Here is a 24,973-nt window from a genome sequence, read left to right as displayed (position 1 = left end):
TTCTTTTTATAGATTTTTGTCCTTTTTCAGTTTTAACTTTTTTTTTTTAATCTAGAACAGGCTTCTTCCTTTAATTGATATTTTCCTTGATTTCTAATTCATTTTTGTAGGAACTTGAAGTTAATTCCATTGTTGGTTTTGTACCTTTTTTAATTTTTTTAATTAATGTTTTTTGTAGGGCACAGGAAATGAAATATTCAAATTAGATTGTATTTGCTGATCATTAGCGACTTAATGAATTGTTAGTATATTGGCATCGTGTGAAGTGTCCTTTGATATTAGTGAAGGTCTAGGTTGAATGAGGGGTGGTGTGGAATCTCTTGGTGATAAAGGTGCCGTTGTAATCTTCGGTGGGCATGGTGATGTAATGATTGGTGGAGATACAACTGTTACATGTAGCGATGAAACTGTTGCTGGTATTAATATCGATGGTGATGTTGGTTTAGCGGGTGATTGCGATGAAACTGTTGATGGTATTAATATCAATGGTAATGTAGCTCTAGTGGATGATTCCATATTTTGTTGAGCTGGATCACCAAGTTCTTGATTTGATGGATCAGGGATGAATGCAGAGGCTATAAAATCCTCTTCTTCAAGCACGCTTTTGTCACACGGCCACAACTCTGTTGCTTTAAAACCATTTAGCGCTATCCATGCGAATCGATCTGGTATATGCTTTTCCAAGTAGTCCTGCAACTTTAGCTTGTTTTATGACTGCACCAGGATTTGAGCGTAGCCACAAAGATGCACCTTCATTCTAACAACTTTTCAATGATTTGAAGAACGATCTGTCCAATGGTTGCAGACGATGTGTCATGTGAGCAGGAAAAGATAGCATCACTATGTCATAAATCACGAGCCATCCGGATAGCTTCTAAATTTTTGGTATGTGTGCTTTGACCGTCTAGTGAAAGTAAAATTTGTTTTTGATCAGTTTTTTGTAATCGTGATCATTTAATGAAATGTTTGAGCCATTGAACAAATAGTTCTGATGTTATCCATACATTTTTAGAGCAGCCAAATTCTGAATTTGGTCGAGATCCTTTTTAAGGCATCATTCAATCTGCTGCGCTTATATATTAACATGGGTGGTATAAATTCACCCGCTGCATTCATCGCGCATATGTCTGTAGTAGTCAACCCTCTATCACCACTTGTGATTGCATCCACTTGATGTTTTCCCTTGTGAGCAATAACTTTGGAATGTTTGTGAACGGTGGATAATGCAGTTTCGTCCATATTATATATTTGGGGTGCATCGAACTTTTGGTTATCCAGTATTTCTTCATACTTATATCAAAAAACTCACTAACACGCTCTTTATTAAAGCCTTTGCTTCTGGCCATTGGGGTTGGTTGTGGAACCCGTAAGGACAAAGTAGGATGCTCTTTCATAAACCTGTGATACCATTTTTTGCCTGCTATTTTCTTCTCCTTATTGAAACGATGAGGTAGTTGAAATTTTTATGCAAGTTTTTGGAATTCAGTGGTAGTAAGACCAAAGAAACAAGACTCTAAATTCATTAAATGCTGTGCTAATATGTCATTCATCTCTGGTGACATATCATTAGGTCTTCCAAATGTTCAAACCTTTCAAGTGTCGTCGTAGTGTAAGCTTTGATATATTAAATCTTTTACATGCCTCATTAAATCCAATTTCTCCATTTCGATCTTTCTCTAAAGCTTCGTCCATGTCCTTCTGTTTCTACGTATTGTACTTTCTCTTCGCCATGCTGATAAAAAATAAAATAAATTACAAAAAAATTTCTCAATACCGTACCGGTACGACTAAAGAATTGAGCATAGGTACGACCTAAGCTGTGGGTCTTATAAATTTAAAACTAAAATCATGCCATAACCTAAAAATGTACGATCGTTTGAGAATGCCTAAACGATTACCAAATAAATGTTATGAAAAGCTTCAATCGAAGAAAAAAGGTAAGATTCACATTCCTGCGATAACAAGCTTACAAATGAGTTACAAAAATATATGAAAACTGTACAAAAAACTTACTTTTTAAATATTTCTGCTTCAGACAAGCAGCCGGCCGTCCGCTTGTGTATGTTTGTTCGGTCGACCAAATAGTTCCGATTGAAAACACTAGGTGGTGCTATTTATAAATATCAGATGAGATATAGCCTGGGTACGACTTAGGCCGTGGTACGACTTGTGCAACCTTACCCAACTACGTAAAATCAAAGTATTTTTCAAAGTATTTATTAGTGACTTGTCGTATTCACTGATTTTGCCTAGCCGAGAAATAATACAATACCAATCTTAACGTTTCGGTGGCTAAAGTCTGCCCCCGTCTTCAGAAATGAGTAAAATTTGAATATATATATATATATATATATATATATATATATATATATATATATATATATATATATATGCAGTTATTCCTTTGCTGATTGCTGATTTTTATTTCTCAACTTCTTCGACAGAAGAATCAACCTACATTTTTTCCAGAGGTACTTCATTCTTTAAAATGTTCAGATAGAATTTAGATTTTGAAATTTAATTTCAATACTATGAAGAGAATACTACTATGTTGAACTAAAATTATAAGTGATAGAGGTAGAATTCTAGAAGTTGCGACTGAAATTTCTCAACCTTTCAGATTTTATATCTCCTAAGCATTTATATTTTTTTAGTTATTAACGAGAAACTGATGCTTCTTCCATTTTGATTAGTTAACAACTGCAATTTTTTATGTTCTGTAAAATCATGAAAATGTTTTTCTACACGGCATTCTTAATCCAATGAGCAACTTGTCATAGTTTTAGTTTCGAACTAGACTATGAGATTCAAAAGTAGAAGATTTTTCCCCTCAAAATTGAATTCGACGAGACTGTTCGATTTTTTCATTGGTCACCCTGAACACAGAAAACTTAAATCATAAAATGTCCAGTGAAATAACGTTACCGATTATACGATATATATACAATGAATTAATTTACGTGGTTTATCATCACAACACGAGAAATACAAAGTTATTATTGTCTTAATAACTGTAAGTAGTTGTGAGTTTGTTATTTTTCTCTGAACCTTTGTAAAGTGTTGTTGCTTAAACGTTCGTCCACCTGCTTGCCCAAGAGGATTTACTAAACTGTCAGCAGAAAAAGCATAATAACTTGCTTGCTGAACATTGTCAATTTCACTTTGGCTTTTCTGTTCCGTGTGCCCCTTTATATTTTTTGATTAGGATTGAATTTATGTGTTGAAGAATGCCAATTTTTAAACATCCCGCATGGTTGAGATCTGATATCATAGCTTTCTTGTTTATACGAGAACTAACGTAATTATCACGTGAAGTGCACTCAGAAAGGAGATGTATATATTACAAAATATATGACAGAGGCTAAGAGTATTACCTGAAATCCCAGTTATACATATTGAATAAACTATATGCAAGTATTTTATTTAAAAAATGTTTTCAGGGGTTTAGCTTCTAATACTGGCAATAGTTAACATTGAACATAAAATTACCTTTTAAATGTATCTTTAACTTATACCTTACTTATAATTATAGGAATATATTTCTGATACCTCAAAATATTTCTACTCAAGAACTGTAAGTTAATGTATTTCAAACTATCGACATTATACACAGAATGAATTATGTCCGGTTATAAATACCGCCCTGTAATTGCGTACAAAATTTGAACCTTTCATCGCATTCCATTACTTATGCTCAAGTGATAACTATATGAGAATATTATCGTATTGAGGTGTTGATGGGGGTTGAAAGAAAACTACATGTACCTAACAAATCCTAGGTTTGCGCAGCGTGCCGGGCCTTTCTCAAATAGTTTTTTTAGTTTCTGAAATTGCTCTGAGTTGCTAAATTCCAAAGAGGTATTCCGCCAATTTCTCCATCTTATTCTTGTTTTCGAAGTGATTTTTGTCTCCCCACCATCCATCCCATTACGATTGCATTTCACCCAATGAAAAAAACTTATCACATGTTTTTAATCATCAATTACTTCTGTTCGTGATGTCTGTTGAGGTGTCCAGCACAAAATTGTTATATGTTGCTGATAATAATAATTAGTACACTATATTTGCTTTATCGTGGCTTTCCCTTCTATGATATAATGAACCGATATATCGTTAAAAGTAATCCCGCCGAGCTTAGTATCACTTGACAACCTCACCTAACTTGGGTATTGAACCAACTTGAAATTGCTATCACTCGCTTGACTATATTTCGGCCCCCTTTAGAAGTAAACACAAGTAAATTCACTTCCGTCGGCCTCTTTGATGTTTCGGGTAGAGATTTTATTTTTTGCTGGCATGTGGCAGGGCAGGAGGGTGTAGGCTGAGAGCTATCGTGCACCTCTGCACGAGGTTCGATAAAAAAATATGTGACCATGATCTGACTTCAACATTGCTACGAGGAGCTCACAATAAATATCTCATATGATTGTGAACTGTTTAGGAATTGATGAAAAAAAGACAAGGTGGTGAAATAAACGTATATTTTGTAAAGTAAGATTATACAATTCAGGTCAAAAACTTATGCTAATTTATTCTGAAGGTTTTTCAGAATGTTGAGTTTAAAATTTTTTTTTAACATTCGTTTTCAAATTTCTATTGTCAAATTTCAAAGTATAATGAATTCTTACCCTTGTTAAAAGAAGAAAATGAATAATCCAAAGAAAAATTAATTGAATAGAACTGGCGGATACTTGATGAAAATCCATATTTGAACTAATAAATACAGTTTATTGTATGATTTTCACTATAGAGAGTTTTACAAAAACCGTGACACGTGTTTCGCTATACAATAGCTTTCTCAAGCATAAACTAAATTTTACTTCCAAATTACAACCCTATTATAGGTACTCTAACCTGAAATCGGTCAGGTATGGATTCATTAACTATATCAATAATTTTTCCAACGTACCGTAAATATACCTAACTATTTTTACCTGGAAATGAAGATATTCAATAAGGGCGAATTATTCAATTCAGTTGGATCGTTCATAAGATATTGAGAGTTTTTGAATTTGTTTATAAACAAGTTGAGATTATACAATTTAGGTCAAAAACTTTTGCTAATCTATTCTAAAGGTTTTTCAGAATGATGAGTTTTTGATTTTTTTTAACATTTATTTTCAAATTTCTACTGGCAAATTTAAAAGTATAATAAATTCTTACTCTTGTGGAAAGGGAAAATAATTAATTCTAAGGAAACTTATCACAAGGGTGGGAAATGTTGATTTTTGAAAACATTGTTTTGAGCTGGTTGCCTATGCAATCATATGGCACATAAATTATAGAAATGATAAGGAAATTCTGTCTCTAGATGAATGATACTTTGTATGTATGTAAATACTTTGAATTTCCAAACTGTTTGGCTTCTGTATCACTGTATGCTTTGAAATAACTATATACATTTGTTTCATTCAGTGTGATACTAGCCGCCGTGCCAAAATTTGTACATACTTTACATGAATGTTTTCCTAAATATTTTCACAAAAGATATCAACAAACATAGCCCAAGCTGTTGTCTTCGGGAATGGCTAGAGTTCTAAAATCATTTGGCTCTACTCTCAAACGTTTAAAGGGATTTTTGGAACTTCCACAAGAATCATCACTCTATTTATGTCAGCATCTATAATATTAGATAGAATCTCACTAGTATTTTCTAGACAGTTAGTTCCTTCTGCCTGTGTGAAATACTGAAGAGTAAATGTGTCTTTGAAAGCTCTGGTAATTTGAACAGGAGTTGGGTTTCTGGTATTCCCACAAGTAAAATATTTTTTTCTCATCAACAAAGAAATATGGCTGCTTTACAGGCACTTTAACATCTTATCTGGCAAGTGTATAAAATTTGAATATGAAATGATACCCCTAACTCTTAATCCAATTTTTGATAATTGCTTAACAGCTTCAATCGGAATACTTTTTATGTCCAGTATTGATGTGGATGAATTGGTAAAAAAGTATGCAACAGTAGGCTTCAAAAAAGGTTATTTGAATATACATTTGATACTTTAGTTTTGCAGAGATTTCAGTGGAAATAATATTTTTCCTACAGATACATACTAGCCAAATCAAAAAATGTGGTTCAAAAATTATTTTCCTTCGTAGATTTCCAGTGGAACTCCGATTGTTTTGTCATTTTATATTATTATTTGTGTGTGATACACCACATTGATTTCATAAAAAAAAGTCTGCATATATATGGTCTATAACAATTTATTTTATGATTATCGTTATCTGTTCATTCCCTCAATCTTACATAATAAATACTAGAAAAACATATCTTTTTTCGTCAGTTGGAAATCGAAAAATATCAATCCCGACATCACCCTGCAAATTACAGCAATCCACAGCTCGACACTTGTTCATTTTGAAACTAGACACGAGTTTTTCACAAAGACAAAACCACCACTTTCAATGACTCACTCTGTAATAATATTCCATGCCTCAACTTGGCTCACTGGTAAATCCATCAGATTCAGTCGGTTGCGCTGTAGTTCATCAGCGCATAAAATTCGAGGTGGGGAATCTTGACCCAAATATGTCGGAGAGTGAACTTATTTGTGTTTACTTCTATACGGTGATTTCGGTTTCCAGTCGGAATGTCGAAGGTGATATAGACAATCCACGTTGAATTGTACTACTTTGAATTCAACTTGGAAGCGGAATTCTCGTTCTGTTGAAAAATATTTTGTACTCCTCTATTTTAATTCATCCCGACAGAAAGATTGGAGTATCAGAGTTGTCTTTCATCAAGTTTTTTATTTGTTGATGGTTGGAATTCTTCTTTTTGGTAATCTATGGAGTGTTTTATTTTTGCTGCTTGGGAGCCGTCTGTCCATTTCTTTCAAGTTTACAAACAAGTACTGCAGCCTCTTGGTTATATTGTGTTTTTCTCGTAGCTTTTCATGACAAACATACCAAAAATCATAAAAAGGCCAAAAGAAAAAAATCAAGTGAATACCCATATAATTATTCTGGGCGGATCTCTTCACCTCTTTTCTAAGACTGTAAAGGTCTTTTCGTATGTGTGTATTTTCCCAGTAATTCTTGTTTCTTTTTTTATGCAGTTCTAATTTTACCTACATCTTGTTCAGGACTTATATATCCTTAAGTTGACAATACAATTTTTTGTTGTCTGAGATTTCTGAGGTTCCGGTACATAACACAATGTTAATCTTCACTTATTGTCATACAAATCTTGATATTATCCTTGAGTTATGACCTGAATGGTGCTTAGCTATTTGTAACAATATATCACTTACTTCTGCCTGGCAGAAGGATGTTTTGTGACCAAGAGTGTAGCTGCGAAGTAAATTTCTTACTCACAGGCATTTTGCCAAGAATGTTCTCTGGATATCTTCACAATCATCTACTCTTTACGTTTTGTGACTTCAACCCCTATTTTTCGAAGTGTACTTCGATGTTAAGTTTTGGAAACATGTTGATGTTTACAAAATTTTTGTTTTACTCCATCTAACTTGGCTCATCATTACCGTTTGCCTCTACAAGATGTAGGGAAGGTGAATTCAAGAGTGTCTCCAATTGAGCTATTGGTATGATTGTCATTGCTCGCGTTGTTACAGAACAAGCAAGTATTTGTTATCATAGGTTTAAATCATTGTGTATAACAGTAATGTATTTTTTGTAGTCATCTGATCACCATCAGTGCTACCTCCTTTTTTCTGTCTGTATATTTATTGTTTCAGATCACATGTTTCATCTTTCGCCTCTAGACAAAACCAGACTTTCCGTAGAACATATAGCCAGCATTTACTCTATCTCCGCCTCTTTTACCCCAATTTCTCCAGTTCTTCACGATGTTCCCATATATCACTTTTGGGTTCATCATTGCCTCGACTGGAACTCAGTGAAAATATTAATCCGCTCATTTCGTTGAGGTTTTCCGGCGAATGAAAATTCCAGCTCTTGTCTCATTCGCGATTGAAGTCATTAATCGCGATGTTTGTGTCGAACATGTATCATGATGTCTTGTAGTCCGCGATGTACGTTCCTCCAAATATTCCGAAATTTTCGTTTTGCCCGATTCCATGTGACTCGGTGAGTTTTTCAGTCTAAATTGGTCTAAACTTGCTTTTCCTATTATTACAAGAGTGAAGGAGAATGATTCAAGAGTGTCTTCAAAGTAGCTGTTGGAGTTATTTGTATTGCTACCGTCATTCACAAATATCCAACTGTTTGTACCCTACCTAGTTTGTTGATAGTGGTTGTTTGCTTCATCTTTGGCTACTAGACCGTAGATGTATATGATATTATGGGTTTAACCATCATGTGATAGAGCTAATACATCGTGTCTGGTTTCAACCCACATGTATTTCCGTAGGTGCGTTTGGCCAGTATCAGTGCTAACTCCGCCTCTTTTCTCATTCTTTCTAAATGCATTTTGGCATCTAGCAACACACCCAGAGATTTGACTCCACCTAAGTTCCCCCCTTTTTGGTTATAATATAGCTATCATATTCAGAGCTGGCTGCATGCGTCCCTTCAATATATTATTATATTTGTTCTGGACTTGGACGAGTAAGTCATCTACATAGTACTTTATATCTCCTGAGGACAACCACCACCAGCTATCAGCTACCCAGCTACCAGCGAACCCAGTATCAAATAGTACGGAACATAAATATCTACTACTGATTGGTCAAATGGAATTTGTTAACGTAACAAATATTGTGTGGACTTTCCACGAAATGATAAACAACTTAACCTGAGTTGCTATAATTAGAAAATGAAAACGGTGCTTCAAATAAACAAGTCTAGTGAAAGAACCCACACGGGTGGGTCAGCAAAAAAGATCCTATACATTTTGTGGCTGTTCAAAAATGGCATTTTTTCCTCGATGAACATATTTGATGGTATTGAAAAAGTATGAATTAGGAAATAGGTGAAGTGAGGATTCAGTTTTTATGTCTTAAGAATTATCCATCTTGTATTTTGAACTAAGATTTCTCTAAAGAAAATACTTTTTTTCAGGTACTTCCGATACTCCAGGTAATGCCATTAGAATGGAAAGTGCTAGACTTTATCAAGGTCTGTTAGACAAGTTGCTTGTTTAACAAAAACTTTCACTAACTTTTATGCCTTTTAAATGCCATACTCTTAATCTAAAATTGTAGAAAATTATTAGAATACCTTTTCAAGTGACAATTAAGAATTATTTTTCACATATAGTCAGTGGGCATACTTGAAGACTGGCTATAAATTAAAACATTTGAAGGAATAATTCGTTCAGGCCAGTCTCAACTCCCTAAACTATAGGAAAGTTTAGGTTGAGACTGGCCTGAACGAATTGTTCCTTTAGATGATTTGATTTATAGCTAGTCTTCAAGTATGCCCACTGACTATATGTGAAAAGTTTTCTCTCCTCATAGGAGGAATTGGGCAAATTTTGGATATGCGGTTGGGTATCTCGTTCACAGGCAGATGGGGCGATGACAAACCTGTTGTTTGTTGTCCGCTTCAGCCTAGTTCGAGGAATGATACTCTGAAGTAATTCGATTTTCAATTGTCGGGAATCATCGACTTCATGTTGATGATATGCACTACCTTGCACTGACGAGTGGCCAAATAGCCCGAAACCGGTCTGCAAGTGTGTTCCAATAATTGAAAATCTATTGCGGCAGTTGTATCGCCAACAGCATATGCAGGAATGACTTTAGTGAATAATCCTGCACTGAGACCTGTCGGATATAATCCAACACGCTTCGTGGTATTAGCCAGGGGAGTAGTTGTTGTCTGATAGGTGTAAGTCCATTAACCTACAGTGTGGGGAGTTGAGACTGTCCTGAACGAATTGTTCCTTTAGATGATTTAATTAGGAACTACTTGCAAATACCTTATGTCTCAAGAAAGTCAATAGAATGTTTTCTTTCAATTTTTTTTCACCTCATCTCATTATCTAGCATCAGTCATTACTAATAACTAATGCATTTTCACCCTAGTATTCAACGTATTTAATAACACCACGAAATCGTAATACGTGTATTACTATAGTTTTTTCAATGTAAGAAACACACTGTTTTCTAGTGAAATACGTTTTGCGTATTTGCAAACGTGTTATTAGATACGTTTAACATGGATTTTCATTAAGTGTCGGTCATTTCCATCACATATCGACACTATACATTTCATTTCTTATTTCAACTTTTACTGTGCACAGTTTTTGTATGACATAAAACCTTAGAATAATAACTGACAATTTCACCTCAGTCTCATTGATGAAAATGATAAAATTCTCGGAGGGCAGAATATCAATCCATGTATACCAATCAATGCAATTTTGACAAATATCCTGAAATGGGCCGATTTATGTTTTGAAATGCTACTCTTTGACCTATGTTTGAAGTTATGCCAAAGGATTGTAAATAATATAGACCGCAAACCCATGCTTAATTTATGATACCTCATAATAATGTATGATTTTTATAGTACTCTCAAATTTAATCTGAATTATCGAATTTTTGAAAATGCTCAACTTCTTTTTGAAAAAATATATTTGTCAATTCATCATTTTACTTTCTACAGGTATGAAAAAATAATAAAAGATTTGCATTAGGGATTTCAAGTGGTAGTTATCACTTCTCACAAAAGTCAATAAAAACATTCTCGGATAGTCAAGCGGCGTTGGAAGCTCTTGGCTCCTACCGAGCAACGTCTAAATTGGTAGCAAACTGCCAAAAAAGACTCTCCTCGATAGAAAGACTTATAGACGATAGATAGACTAGCCTGGATTCCTAGCCATACTGGACTGGAAGGCAATGAGGCTGCTGACTCCCTTGCGAAGGAGGGTGGTGTCAGTAGTTTCATCGGACCAGAACCTGTCATGGGCATCTCTTTAGGATTTGCCTAAAAAAGATTGAACGCCTGGATAGCATAACAATTTTCTTCACTTTCTCAACATTTTTATCGGTTGTTGATGTGCTGGAGCGTTCAGAACGAGCGTCGTCATTCACATCTTCTCGACTTTCCGTTAAAAGTTTGTACCACCTGTAAACATTTTTCTGACTCAGAGTAGACTTGATTCCATTTTTACACAAAATTTGATGCAAATTTTTCGATTCATTCTTTTCGATAACAGAAAATCGCCGAACACGCAAAACATTTTCAACTTTCATGCCTACACCAACGAACCAAACATGCTAAACGGCTGAAACTGTAAATATACAGGGTGTCCCTGGACTTCCTCTTTTCCTCTCGGGAATGTATAGATGGGGTCAAAATATCACCAGTACTTCATACAACTTTTTTTCCTAAAAGTCTTCGTAACCAAGTTACGGGCCCTCGAAGTTACAAAATGAACTGTGAATATTCGATATTTCATAGTAGAGTAGCTTGTTAGTTTAAAAACACCACGAATCTACAGAACTTGATATTTCTTTTGAAAAAATATCTGCTATCACAATTGTGACTTAAACTTCCATATAGGTACTGTACTTTTTGTTTACGACTTCATTTTAGCATACTTTGTATTATTCCTGTTATAAATGTTGTTGAATTAACGTTATCGTTATTATTTCTGCTTTGATAATTATTCATTTCAAATAATGGTGGACGAGCGGGTTTGATGTCGTCGAGTGAAACTACATTTTTATCAAGACTCGTTGCTCCGATCGACTTTCCACACGAGTACTTTTATTCATAAAATTGTCCAAGTAACCTTAATTTGTTGAAAAATATTGAAAAATATCTGTCATTTCAAAGTTTTGGGGTGTGGACCATCGGGGGTAGTCCGTTCCTGACTTTGTAGCAAAACAACTGACTCCTGCATGAAAGCTCATCGAAGGAATTCATTTGTTTAGTCAATTACCAAAATTTGGATGATTTTGAATATTCACTTGAAAAGTTATCAAAGAAAAACATTTTTCATTTTGTAACTTCGAGGGCCCGTTACTTGGTAACGAAGGATTTTAGGAAAAAAAGTTATATGAAGTACTGGTGATATTTTGACCCTATCTATACATTCCCGAGAGGAAAAGAGGAAGTCTAGGGACACCCTGTATGATCGAGACAAGTGTACTATCTGAAAAAAATTCGAATGTACGTCGCCCGCAAAATTTAAACATTCACTTTATTTCTTGCTACTAAAAGTTTACAATATTTTGGGTGAGATTTTGGAACTACTTATTTCAGTTTCAATCGCTTCTAGGTTCAATTTAACGTACCTAGAACTCTACTTTTGAGAACACTTCCATACCTTCACACAGCTACCGCTCTCAAATCATTTCTGGATTTTTTCTGCAGTGCATTTCCATAAAAACTTATATTTTCGAGAGCAGAAAAATATTTAACTATTCACTTGCTGAAGTGTCAGATCCAAAGGCATTCAGTGACTTACTTTCGACGTATGATTTTGAATACTACCGTTACTAAGTATAAAATGTTCACTGGTTCCTTTTGTGGATTTCTGCTACACCGTTGACCACCGTAGGAAAATAGAAAATATATCAATTGACACTTTTCAAATCTGTCAGTTGACTTTTTTGAATCTGTCAATTGACATTTTTTAAAATCTGTCAATTGAATCTTTTCAAATTTGTCAATTGACACTTTTTGAATCTTTCAATTGTGCACATTCACAAATTTCGATCATTCAATTGACACATGAAAGTACCTTTGGCAGATTTGAAAAGTGTCAATTGGCAGATTCAAAAGTGTTAATTTATAATTTTTATTTCTACAGCGCCATGATTGCATCTGGTAATTGCCTTCTCTCATCTGTCAATTAACAGATTTTTTATTTTTGCACTGGCATCATTACCTACACCGTCGTAGTTTTCAGCGTCGAAATCGATCGACTATTAATTAATTTTTGACGAATAATAAATACGAACTGATAATTGTTTCAGAAGAACATACACCAAATACAAGTACACAGCTGATGTTTATTTGTCACATTTTTTATCTGTTCGTTTGAAATCATAATGCCTCGACAAATCATTTATTATGAGTTTTATCGATCTTTTACTGTGATTCTATCAAGAGTCCTGTAATCAGTCAGCCGTTTGCATGTTTTTATGACCTAACAAAATGGGGTTGATATAAGGTGACCTAGTTTCTCGAAATGAAATTATAATCAGTATGTCATTTGTTATATTTCGAAGGCACAATGGATTTTGGTGTGTGGTTGAAAATAAACATGAGGAATTCCGTATTTTTCAATCATTCCAAGGTGCATCCGTTTCATTAAAAAAATACCATACATATCATTCTTTCAGATCTTTTGATTGATTGATATTGATAATTTTCTATTAATAATTTCAATATGGAAAAATACTAGTGATATATTATGTTTATGAAATAACGGGATTCCTGAAAATAGAAAAAAATCATTACATTTGAACAAGTTAAACTTATACATGAAATCTTGAATAAATACATCTTATGTAATACCACCATGGAAACAGTAGGAGATACACATAATCATAATACACACAATGAATGAATAAATAAAGTGTCCAATATTGTTGAAATCACTATATATTCAAATCAAGCACTGTTACCAGACACCAGAATCGCAGCACTCTTCTTGACGCGCGTCTCACCATCCACGTTGGCGTCTTCAGAAGATGGAGTGTACTTGTTCTAACTCTAATACTGTTCTCTATTTATATCTAACAGAGTAGGGGAGACTGGGTTTGGAAGTCACATTTTTTGTCCTTTTTTATAAATTATCAATGATAATTTTTTATCAATAGATAGTGTTTTTATACTTTTTCTCTCCAACATCATCCATTGAGGAAGTATAACATTTCTTATGGAAAAGAAAAAGTGTGACTTTCAACCCCGGGCCGGGGATGGTTGTCACAGTATCTGGGGCAGGTAGTCACATAGGTAATTGAGGGGTATAAAAAACATTCAAATGAAAATTTTCATTGAAAGTGGAATAATATACGTGATTAATTCTATCAAAAAAGGAAAAAAAAGTGTATCATTTGTAGAAAAAAACATATTTGCTCCAAATAAATAACTTCCTTAGGGTAACTTAAATACCAAAAACATCTATCAGTCCGCAATGCTTGTGAACTAAAAGTACCCATTCTAGCGAAATTATATTTAGTCATTCGAAATGACAATTATGGTGAATGTAACCTAGTAGCCTGGTATGGCAAATGTAACCTGGTAAATGTAACGCTGTTTTTCGAATATCCTTGGAAGACGAACCGAAATAAATACTTGAAGATATAAGTATATATCTTTCTAATTCTTTCTTCTATTTGTCGGTGAAGATTTGTCTATACCTTTGATAACTAATTTTTGTTGATGTTATTAATCACACCGTGTTGCTTATCTCTACGACAGTGCATTTTTTACAAAACTGTGTCAGAGTGCGATAATAATTAATCTCAAAATCACTTCTTTCGCAGCACACAGTATCACTGCGTGTAATACTAGTCGATCAGACTTCTTTATACGATGGCATGACATTTCTATGCTTTTTTCTAAAACAAATAAAATTATATGTAGCAAAAGCTCAAAAAGCCAACAAAAAATGCAGCACACGTATATGGTGTTGGTTGTCACATGTGACTACCATCCCCCGTCAATTTGAAACAATCAGACCAAAACTGAAATAACTCTGAATCGATATTCATTAATAAAAACGGATAGTGATATCATGAACCACATTGAACATGAAACGTCTATATCTACGGAAAATTCTAGTATACTTATGAGACTCGATACAAAGGCACAGAAATTTACTTTTGCCGTCTGAAAAACAAACAAATGTACGTTTCTCCCTCACACAGTATGAGAGTGAACTGAAGTGACGTTAGGGTGGAGATATTGCTCTCGCGATCCTTCAATTTTGTTCGATACACTCTTTCCTTCGTTCAATTTTCCAATATGGCAGCTGTGACAACCAACCCGTGAGATAACCATACCCGGTCTCCACTACACTTCCACTTTCAGAGAAACATCAATGACTTTGGGTACAAATTCTCGTGAAATTTTCTTGTGAATGTTTCAGCTCATTTCAATTGAGCGATTTATATAAAGGTCAACAATGGGCAGTTTGGAATGTGACCTTTGCCACTGTTCATAGTTCTCATGCCACATTCTGCTATTTCCAAACTTCCAAATGCATTCAAAATGGTAGTGTTCATGGCTCTTCTCCGAAGCGTGTCAAGCGACACTAGATTAATCTGGTCTCCCAAATCGGATGCGGGCTGCATGTTCTTTGAAGCGAGTTTCAATAGCTCACTCGTTCTGACCGATATATTTTTTGTCACAGTCCTCATATATTCCCGACATCTTGTCTTTCGGATTTTAGTGAGCAAGAAGTTTTGACTGCTACTTTCATGTTCAACTTTTAGGGAATGCTTTCTGATCCCTTAGGTGATGTATCTTGATTCATACGGAAATCAATGTTTTTTCGAAAAGTCCAAGATTTATGATGATTCTTTGTGAATATATGTTGCCTTATTAACTCAACCACTTTCTGGGAAGAAAGGTTTTTGCTTTCTACTTCTTATTCTTTATACACAAAATTATGGAACTCTTCCAAAGGAAGGAATAAAGCAATTAATTTCAAAATGAACTCTTTACAAAGATGTGTAGATCATGCAAAAAAATAACTTTCAGACACAAACCGGAAGAAAAGCCCCCTCGAAACAAATACTTTTATATAAACATTGAGTTACACGAAAGAAAAAATACTTTTCAAACAAATAATTTTATATAAACATTGATTTATACAAAATAGCTATTTATGATATGAGTTAAAAGTAAGGTTTCATTTTGTAAGTGAATAAAATAAATCTCACTTTTAACAAAAATATCATACAAAATTGACGTCGAATCATCTGGTTACCAACAAACAGTATTGTTTACAGCTCACGCGTTTTATTTAAAGTCACATTTGAAGTTCTTACTGGTGTTTAATGTCTTGCATAATGAAGAACAATAGTGGGGAATTATGTGTTCCTGACGATATTGAAGATGCTGCAAAAAGAGCTTCAATTGAATTGTTACCAAAAAAATCGGCTCAGCAGTACGACATCGCATATTCTAATTTTTTTAGCTGGTGTAGACTTAAAAACGTCGAAGGAAATTTCAGCGAAACCTTCTTCTTAGTCTATTTAGAAGAGAAATCAAAAATATGGAACTCAACTTTGTGAAGCAAGTTTTAAATGATAAAGTTGAGTGCTCGTTAAAAATGGTGCTAATACAAGCGAATATTTCAAATTGATAGCATTCTTAAAGCGGAAAAATTGAAAGTTATAGGTTCAAAAAATCAAAAATTATTACGTTTCAACAAGTCCAGAGGTTTATAAATGAGGCGTCAGATGAAAAATTTTTAATGATGAAAGTCGTTATTATTTTCGGAATATATGGAGCCTGCCGGCGTGAAGAGCTGTGTCATGTATTAATAGAAGACATTAAATTAATAGATAAATCATTGATTGTTTTTATTCTAAATACAAAATCGAAAATAGGTCGTTATTTTTGCATTGTTGGAAAAAACATTGACTATATTAATAAATAAGTTGCATTACGCCCTTCTGTTATCAATCATCAACGTTTTTTCTGAAAAACTCGAATTATAAATGCAGTGTCAATCCAGTTGGTATAAACATGTTTGGAAAAATGCCCTCTACCATTGCTGAGCTTTGAACCTCCCAGAACCCGGAACCAATGGAATAAACAGGTCACTGTTTCAGAAGGTCTTCTGCTTCTTTGCTAGCAGAATCGGGAGCAAATGTAACGGGTATTGAGAAGCACGGAGGATGGAAGTCTACAACAGTAGCTGAGGGTTACATCGATCAATATATTTCTTTGAAAAAGGCTATTGCTGAAAGAATAATCCCAACAGCTAGCTCCAGCGTAACAGCACCGTACTCTTCACTTCGAAAATTAAATGAAATTGTCAAGTCAGCTAGATCAAATATATTACAAGGCTCTTCAACATCGCAAGGTATCAATATCAGCAGTTGTTCTAATTGCACTTTTCATATTAATGTTCATAAATAATAATAAGAATGTAATTAATGTATATAATACATTAGTAACAGAATTTAATTTTATTAATATCTATTGTTCATGATAACATTTTCTTAAAAATTTAATGATTATGTTTTGTTTATTGCTATTTCGTCGAAAAAAATCCTGTAAAAATACTTTTAACACTAGTGTTAAAAATATTTTAATACGCTACTTTGTAAACATCATCTTTCAATACTCTTGACAACCATTAAAAATGTTACTTTTAATGACAGTTGTACAAAAATACTTTTTCTTATTAAGTTTGTACTGCATTCGTGATGGAATTGAATCAGATATCATTCACAGGATTACTACACATTGAAATATATGAAAGGTTAAATTTCATCTACGTGGAACACTGTCATCCTTAATGGCGGACATCCGATGTTTCGGATGTCATCCTTATTGTATCTTCAGCATCAATCTGGACAATATCACAAGATAGAGCACTCAATTCATTCATAAAATAACAACTCTATGTCATGAATGAGTTGAATCTACTCATGTCCTCGATGATAATACGAAATTACCTTCATTCGTTCATTTGATTTAATCTTGTTTGAGAGTAAAGGGGTATTTCAAGAGAGATTAAGTTTTGAGAAAGAAAGGGTTTGGCTTTCTACTCCTCCATTTTCACACAAGAAATTGTGGGAATCTTTCAAAGAAAGGAAGAAAGCAATTAATTTTGAAAATAGTATTTTTTTCTCCTGTTATTCAATGTTTATATAGAAGTAGTTCTTTCGAAAGAACTTTTCTCTCCAGTTTGTGCCTGAAAGTTATTTTTTTGCATGATCCACACATCTTCGTGAAGAGTTTATTTTGAAATTGTTTGCTTTCTTCCTTTCTTTGGAAGACTCCCACATTTTTTGTATTAATATGAAGAATTAGAAAGTCAAAACCTTTCTTTCCCAGAATTTATATTCTCCTGATATACTCCTACTATACTTGAAGGATATCAGTTACTCACAGTTACGTCACAGCTATCAGGATTATATCTAAAAGTACTGGTATTCTTCCTATAGACATCAAATTCTAGTTCTAGTTACTTTCAATCACTAGACATCCAAGATTGATAACTCCTCATTGTTTTCACTGATGATGTCTGTCGTAGTAGCAGACGAAACGTTTGGTATTACAAATTCCATTCGACTATGTCCTTCCAGCCCGAATTTTGTTTCCTCTCATCTTCTAGAAAGCTTTTTTTGCAATTTTCTCAAAGAATAATGAGGAGTTTTTCCATTATCGTGAAAAAAAATCATTTCTCATTATTGAGTCTTTAATATTTGATTCTGTGATAACCTGAAACCAATTTATAATTGAGCAGGTAAATGAAAAAACAGTTCCTTTAGAAACTCAATTCACAATGTTTATTTTCATAAAGGTCGAAACAAAAGGAGACGTCGCACAACTTTTTATATAAATATAAAAAGTGTGTTGTGTTTTAGGTAGTAATAAGAACAAACTAGAATCAGACAGTACATTTCCAATACAAATACAGAATGATTCAAATAATCTTCCGATATATCACAGATTCCACCTAATGGAAGTTATTTCTGTCAAAGCTCAGAACATCATTATGATATTTTTCTGTTATCCCAAAATGAAGGAACATGTCCTGTATCAAAATGTCACTTTTCTTTCATCTTAGAATAAGAGATCAGGTACTATGAGAGAGTATGAGATTTGAATGCTGAATTGTACACTGATCCCATCAGTAAGTGACTCAGAAATACAATTTTCACTATGTTCTGAAAAAAATACCAGCGTGGTTCAAAGAGAACTGGCTGGTATCTCAATCACTAAAAAAGAAATAACCAGGAAAGGAATTTCTGGCACTGATAGTAGATGAGCCCTATTAGAATTGAAAAGACAACGTGTTACCTCAGGGCTAGTACTAGAGTGCCACCAAGATTTAGCCATAACCTTGGTAGATAACAACATTATTCTGAGGTGAGTTAAAGGACACGACAGAAAGCGCATTGCCGACTCTTTAGCTAAGGAAGCAGCAGGACTAAGAATTTTAGGACCCAGTGACACCTACGTCCTGATGACTTCGACAATTGCGAAACTAGCCAGGATCACCCTGGACGACCGTAGGCAGCTGGTGCCGAAGAAATATCTGGCGATGACCAGGAAAAATCTACGCTTAACTCAACTAAGGAAACACCTCCAAAATATGGGGCTAGTGGACACACTTCTATGCAGGATGTGTGAACAGGAAGATGAAATTGTCCATCATGTTCTATGCGAGTGTCCGGAGTTATCGTCAATAAGAGAGTGTGTGTTCGGTCTTGGCCTACACCTGCCGATATAAAGGAGATGTCTCCCAGTGACCTGTCCACCTTCCTGGAAAGGACAGGTCGGACGATGACCTTGGAGGACAACTCCTCGGGAGGATGTACAATGGGTCACATGTGGCATGTGTGCTCTGGGCTTACACTCACCCTCCCTATTCTACGGACACAGATACAAATCAATAATAATTTGATAAATTTATATTAGTACAAATATTGCAATTTGGAGTATGGTTTTCTTCATTTGCGTACCTCGCCCTGTAAAAGTGCAAAATGTAAGTAAGGGCCATTACACAGTTATTACACTGTCTTCATTTACTTTTCATTGGTCGTGAATATACTGTGTTCTTCAGACTTTATTTGTTATGTGGTCATCTCGGGTTCAACTTTGGAAATTTTTCGAAATATTTATAGAAACAACTCGTTGTTCTGAATTATCCTCAGGTCGTTATTTGCAAACTGAGTCATTTAAAAAAATGTCTTCATTTTTTTAAATGGCTCAGCGCTGAGAAATAGTGTTTATGATTGACCGTTGTGCCTCCTCACTTTTGGGCACAGTTTTATTTCTTTTTTTCGGACGTCAGTGACGATGATAAAAAAGAACCTATAACGTTTTCCAACAGTGAATAAAATAGTATTGTCCCCAATCTACTGAGAAATCAATTTCTGCCGTAATCCTACTCTTCAACTAATAAAGTTAATGAAATAGTTTGTCACTTTTCATGTCATTTACGTCATAGTTATATATGGGATCATAACCTAGTAGTTAGAAAATTGCACACCCTATATTTATCATCTATGCTATCAATATTTAAGTTATATGAGTAAGTAATGAATGTTGGCACAGAATCATTTTCTCAAACTAGACATGGCCTACTCAAATTCGTAAGTAGATGATAATCAGGGCAATTTGGCTTGCAGCTATTTAAAAATTGAATCACCATACTCATTTTGTAATAGACGCGATTATATACACAGTATAACACCGTTCTGTACCCAACTCGGATATCTAACTCTAAGTGCATGTGCGCCCATTTTTAGTTTCCTAAATGCTTATCACAGGTATGACATTGTTTTTAGAAATATGTTAACATCCTTCATGCATTGTTTTTCATACAAAACAATAATAGATAGATTGTCAGGTGACTCGATTTTCGTGCCAAATTCATAAAAACAGTGACGATTACATAGTAGGTACTTGGATTTTATTTTTAGATCTGAATGTAAATAAGTCTGGTGAATTTGTTCTTGTTTCTATTTAAATTTGTCCACATGCTTTTCTCAGTTTTTTATATAACATTCCTACATCATTAAAGATTGTTTTGTATTGCCTCAACTAATAAATGAATACGTGACTACTTCCGTATAAACGAATGGATTACAGTTAATTCAGGATAGGGAGTAGTGTCATGACATACCAATATAACAATTCAGTTTCAAAAACTCAGAGAAAGAAAAATCAGTTTCAAAACCTTAGAGAAAGATACATTTAAGAATTCAAAACGATTAAAGCGAGATAGACAAATGAAGTCAACAAGATCTAAATATGTACACAAATTTGTTGTTAGATTGATGATTTGACATAAAACTTCCATAAAAATCAAAACTAACAAATAGCGTTCTGAAAGCTTCTTTGAATTTTGGATGCATATACATAACTTGATAGATACTGTCAAATATGTAAAATAATCATGAAATAATTCAAATTTATTTAAGCGAATACATGAATTGAAAGATGTTCCAACCTCAACTTCAATATTCTGAAACAAAAACACTCAGTATTCAGAACTCCATCTTTTAATATTCCGAGTTCATAGACATCGAAATTGATCCGATCACATGATCCAGAAATATAAAACAATCTCCAAATACGCAAACTTTGCACAGATTACATGCTGAGCATTTTTCCTAAGGAATCACACGTTAAAAGGTGAGACCTCATTAGTCCTCAGCTCGCACAAGTTTCTCAACTTCTGAGAGTTGTCGTTCGTATGGGGGCGACAGCTGTTTAACGGAAAAACATATTTTAAACAGTTTTTTTTTAACAGTGACCGGATCAAAATTGCAATGTCAGCGTATAAATCTTCATAAATATTGAGGGAGGTCAAGATCATGAGGAGACAGTATTCAGAAATTCATTTGAGTATCTTTGTCATCAGCAGTGCAGCACATTTCCTTCTCTTCAATCATGCTGGGTAGCAGTATAATGTAAGTTTTTGGTGTTTTCATGTATTTTTCAGCTATAATATCCCAAGGACATTGATAACTAACGAAATAATTTTATCACAGTTTTCGAAAGCATGTTACCTAAAAGGATGTTACCTAAAATAACGTGCTTGAGGAAGTTGTGATAAAATTATGAGTTATTTATCAATGTTCGAGGGATATTCGGTGAGAAAATTTTTTGCAATTCGAACAAAATTATTTATTGAACACACAGTTATTAAAAGAACAATTCGTATAATGATATAACTCCATAAATATTTTCCAAGTGTATTTTTTACTATTGACAGTATTTTTTGGTGTATTTTCTTCAATGATTTTGTCAATTGCCGCATCATTTTGAACACCAAAGCGAGGAAGTGACATTTTCGAAATAAATTGAATTACTGAAATGTCAAACAACTTTATTGTGTTGGTTGCTTAGCAATGTCATGACATAAGTGATAACTACCCGTGAAAACTATCCATGGGTAGTTATCAGCTATAATATCCCAAGGACATTGATAACTAACGAAATAATTTTATCACAGTTTTCGAAAGCACGTTATTTGGTAACATCCCGACGCCGAAGGCGGAGGGATGTTACCTAAAATAACGTGCTTGAGGAAGTTGTGATAAAATTATGAGTTATTTATCAATGTTCGAGGGATATTCGGTGAGAAAATTTTTTGCAATTCGAACAAAATTATTTATTGAACACACAGTTATTAAAAGAACAATTCGTATAATGATATAACTCCATAAATATTTTCCAAGTGTATTTTTTACTATTGACAGTATTTTTTGGTGTATTTTCTTCAATAATTTTGTCAATTGCCGCATCATTTTGAACACCAAAGCGAGGAAGTGACATTTTCGAAATAAATTGAATTACTGAAATGTCAAACAACTTTATTGTGTTGGTTGCTTAGCAATGTCATGACATAAGTGATAACTACCCGTGAAAACTATCCATGGGTAGTTATCAGTGTAATGATGGTTTCATTGGTTATTTCGACACACATGACTAGAAATAGACAAATTTGATAGGATAATTTTTTTGGCAAAAAATTTTCATACAAATCTTTCAACGAACATGGCAATATGGCCACCTAAATGACATCAAGTAGTCATTTAGGTGGCCGCATTAAAAAACAATATAGATATCGTTTTTCATCAGTTCGGACTTCCATTGTCTGATATATAATATAAATTGATTTGAAATCCCTGAAAAAAATTAAAAAGAGATTAACGGAAAATAACAATTTTATTAAACAAAAAACTGAAATTACAAAGAAATAACATACAAGCTACAACCAAAAAAATTAAAAATTGAAATATTAATAAATGCTGAAAATTAAGAAATATTATTAACAAAAAATGAAAACAACAACGCATTTAGTCAAGCTAGCGTAGAGATACGTAACATATGGAAACCTCTAATCATGCGAAAAACAACCAACTCCCGCCAAACGGTCATCTCCCGCTAAAATCAATGAATCGGAGAGAGGGAAGAGGGGATAGGTGAAAGCACTTGAATGACCTATAAATAGTCAGATCTCGGAGGAATAAGTCCAGTTATCACCCGAAGACCATTGTGGATACTAACAATCGAAACGTCGTGACGTAACTTGGTTTGGAATCTTTTAATTTATAATTTTTATTTTTCATTTTTTGTTAATAATATTTTTTAATTTTTAGCTTTTATTGATATTTCAATTCTTTATTTTTTGTCGTAGCTTGTATGTTATTTCTTTGTAATTTCAGTTTTTTGTTTAATTAAATTGTTATTTTCCGTTAATCTCTTTTTAATTTTTTTCGGGGATTTCAAATCAATTTATATTATATTAGACAATGGAAGTCCGAACTGATCAAATACACCACGAAACATTGTCAACCACCTTCAAACAAACATAGATATCGTTAATATCACCGTTCGTGTGACGGTACAGAGTTGCGTATTCTATATGGTAGATGTGAATTGTGATGGCACTGACATACAATATTATTTTTATTTCATGTATATACGTACATGAAAGTTTTCCGATTTCATTGGATTACTTAATTACAAAAAATTTTCAGTGTAATGATGGTTTCATTGGTTATTTCGACACACATGACTAGAAATAGACAAATTTGATAGGATAATTTTTTTGGCAAAAAATTTTCTTATTAAGATTTGAGTGTGAGTTTATTCCTAAAGTATTTTTTCCGTTTCTTCACAATAAATATTTAATTAAGTTAATTAAGTTTAATTAAGTTCATAATGGGCCTGTGAAACTAGTTTTTCAATATAAAAAATTGAGATGTTCAAGTATAAATAATATTTTGTGGTAATTAGGTAAAAACTTGGGTTTTACAATAATACGAGAATCTAATAGCTGTTTCATCCAGTTAAATTACAGTTTTTCCTTCTTTCCAATATATCTCAAATACATCTTTTTTTTGTTTAATGGTTAGCTTTGAATGTGTGAATGTGTAAGTTGGTTTTGTCAATGGAACATAGTTTATCCTTAACCTATTATTTCATTCAATTTTCCATATGTCCCCTTCTTCTCAAATTATGAGTGATACACTTTTTAATAATTGTTATTCAGCTTAGAGAGAACAGGAGAGTGGACCCCCGGTGGAGACTCAAGAGCACCTTATGGAAGCAGTTAACTGCTTCCAGAGGCTTAACGAGGTCGTAAACCTCTCAGAGATCATTCGTGCGACGAATGACCTTTGTAAATTGATGGCAGGGGCTGATAGTCCTCTGAAAAAGTGGAATGCATTCGCGACGTTCGCGAGTAATATCAACAGTTACAGCTTCTAAATGCCTATAAAGGCGTGTATGTTGAATGTGAACGGAGTTGGCAACAAATACCCCAGTGTTGTTAACTTCATTCATACACATAATGTAGACATAATGCTTCTATCTGAAATAAAGCTACGACAGGAGCATAAACTGAAACTACGGGGTTTTACCACTATCCGGAAGGACCGTCCTGATGCTGTGAGAGGCGGTGGGGTGGCTATACTGGTATACTGGCTATACTGCACACACGCAGATACCGCAACAACGCAGTAACATTGAACATGCTGGAATCAAGCTTGCTGACGGTACCTGCGTGTTTGCGGTATACAACAAACCAAGTGTACACTTCACTCCGCATGATTTGGATAATTTGCTTAATGTTGGGAATAAAGTGCTGGTTGTGGGAGACCTCAACGCCAGGAGGCGTGAGTGGAACTGCCACAATCAACAGAATACGAATGGTAGCACGCTGTTGGAATATTCCCTGAACAACAATATCAATATCGAATTTCCGGAGGAGCCTACCCACTACCCCTCAATAAAAACGTCCGCGATTTGGGGATGTTGGTTACCGTGGACGAGCTTAGCTCCGACCATTGTCCGGTGCTCTTTGATCTCAAAAGGGAGATACCCAACAATAGAAAAATAAAATATGACTAGAAGAGCACGGACTGGGCGGAGTTTA

At 34.1% G+C, this 24,973-nt stretch overlaps 2 protein-coding genes across 8 annotated transcripts in view; both read left to right on the top strand.

Moving 5' to 3' along the window:
* Nucleotides 1-24,973, top strand: part of LOC111514913 (uncharacterized) — a 99,732-nt gene that overhangs the window by 20,787 nt on the left and 53,972 nt on the right. For 2 of the 7 annotated variants that reach the window (XM_074177168.1, XM_074177165.1), the window contains exon 3: nt 8,986-9,003. The exons of 2 other annotated variants lie outside the window; for them this stretch is intronic. In XM_074177168.1, the coding sequence (XP_074033269.1) occupies nt 8,986-9,003 (18 nt within the window). Of the gene's footprint in view, nt 1-8,985; nt 9,043-20,210; nt 20,352-24,973 lie in introns of those variants that run through there. 3 more of the 7 variants (XM_074177167.1, XM_074177164.1, XM_074177171.1) reach the window with 2 other exon arrangements.
* LOC111510906 (organic cation transporter protein) overlaps nt 21,625-24,973 on the top strand; it is a 205,714-nt gene continuing 202,365 nt past the window's right edge. Inside the window, exon 1 of the mRNA XM_074177163.1 lies at nt 21,625-22,167. The gene's annotated coding sequence lies outside the window, so the exon portion shown is untranslated. The remainder of the gene's footprint in view (nt 22,168-24,973) is intronic.

The sequence above is a fragment of the Leptinotarsa decemlineata genome, unplaced genomic scaffold, assembly GCF_025532065.1.
Source record: "Leptinotarsa decemlineata unplaced genomic scaffold, Ldec_3_MD MMD2_tig00002159_RagTag_RagTag, whole genome shotgun sequence".
Lineage (NCBI taxonomy): Eukaryota > Metazoa > Arthropoda > Insecta > Coleoptera > Chrysomelidae > Leptinotarsa > Leptinotarsa decemlineata.
The sequence above is the reverse complement of the archived record's forward strand: the minus strand, read 5'-3'. Positions and strand labels throughout refer to the sequence as shown.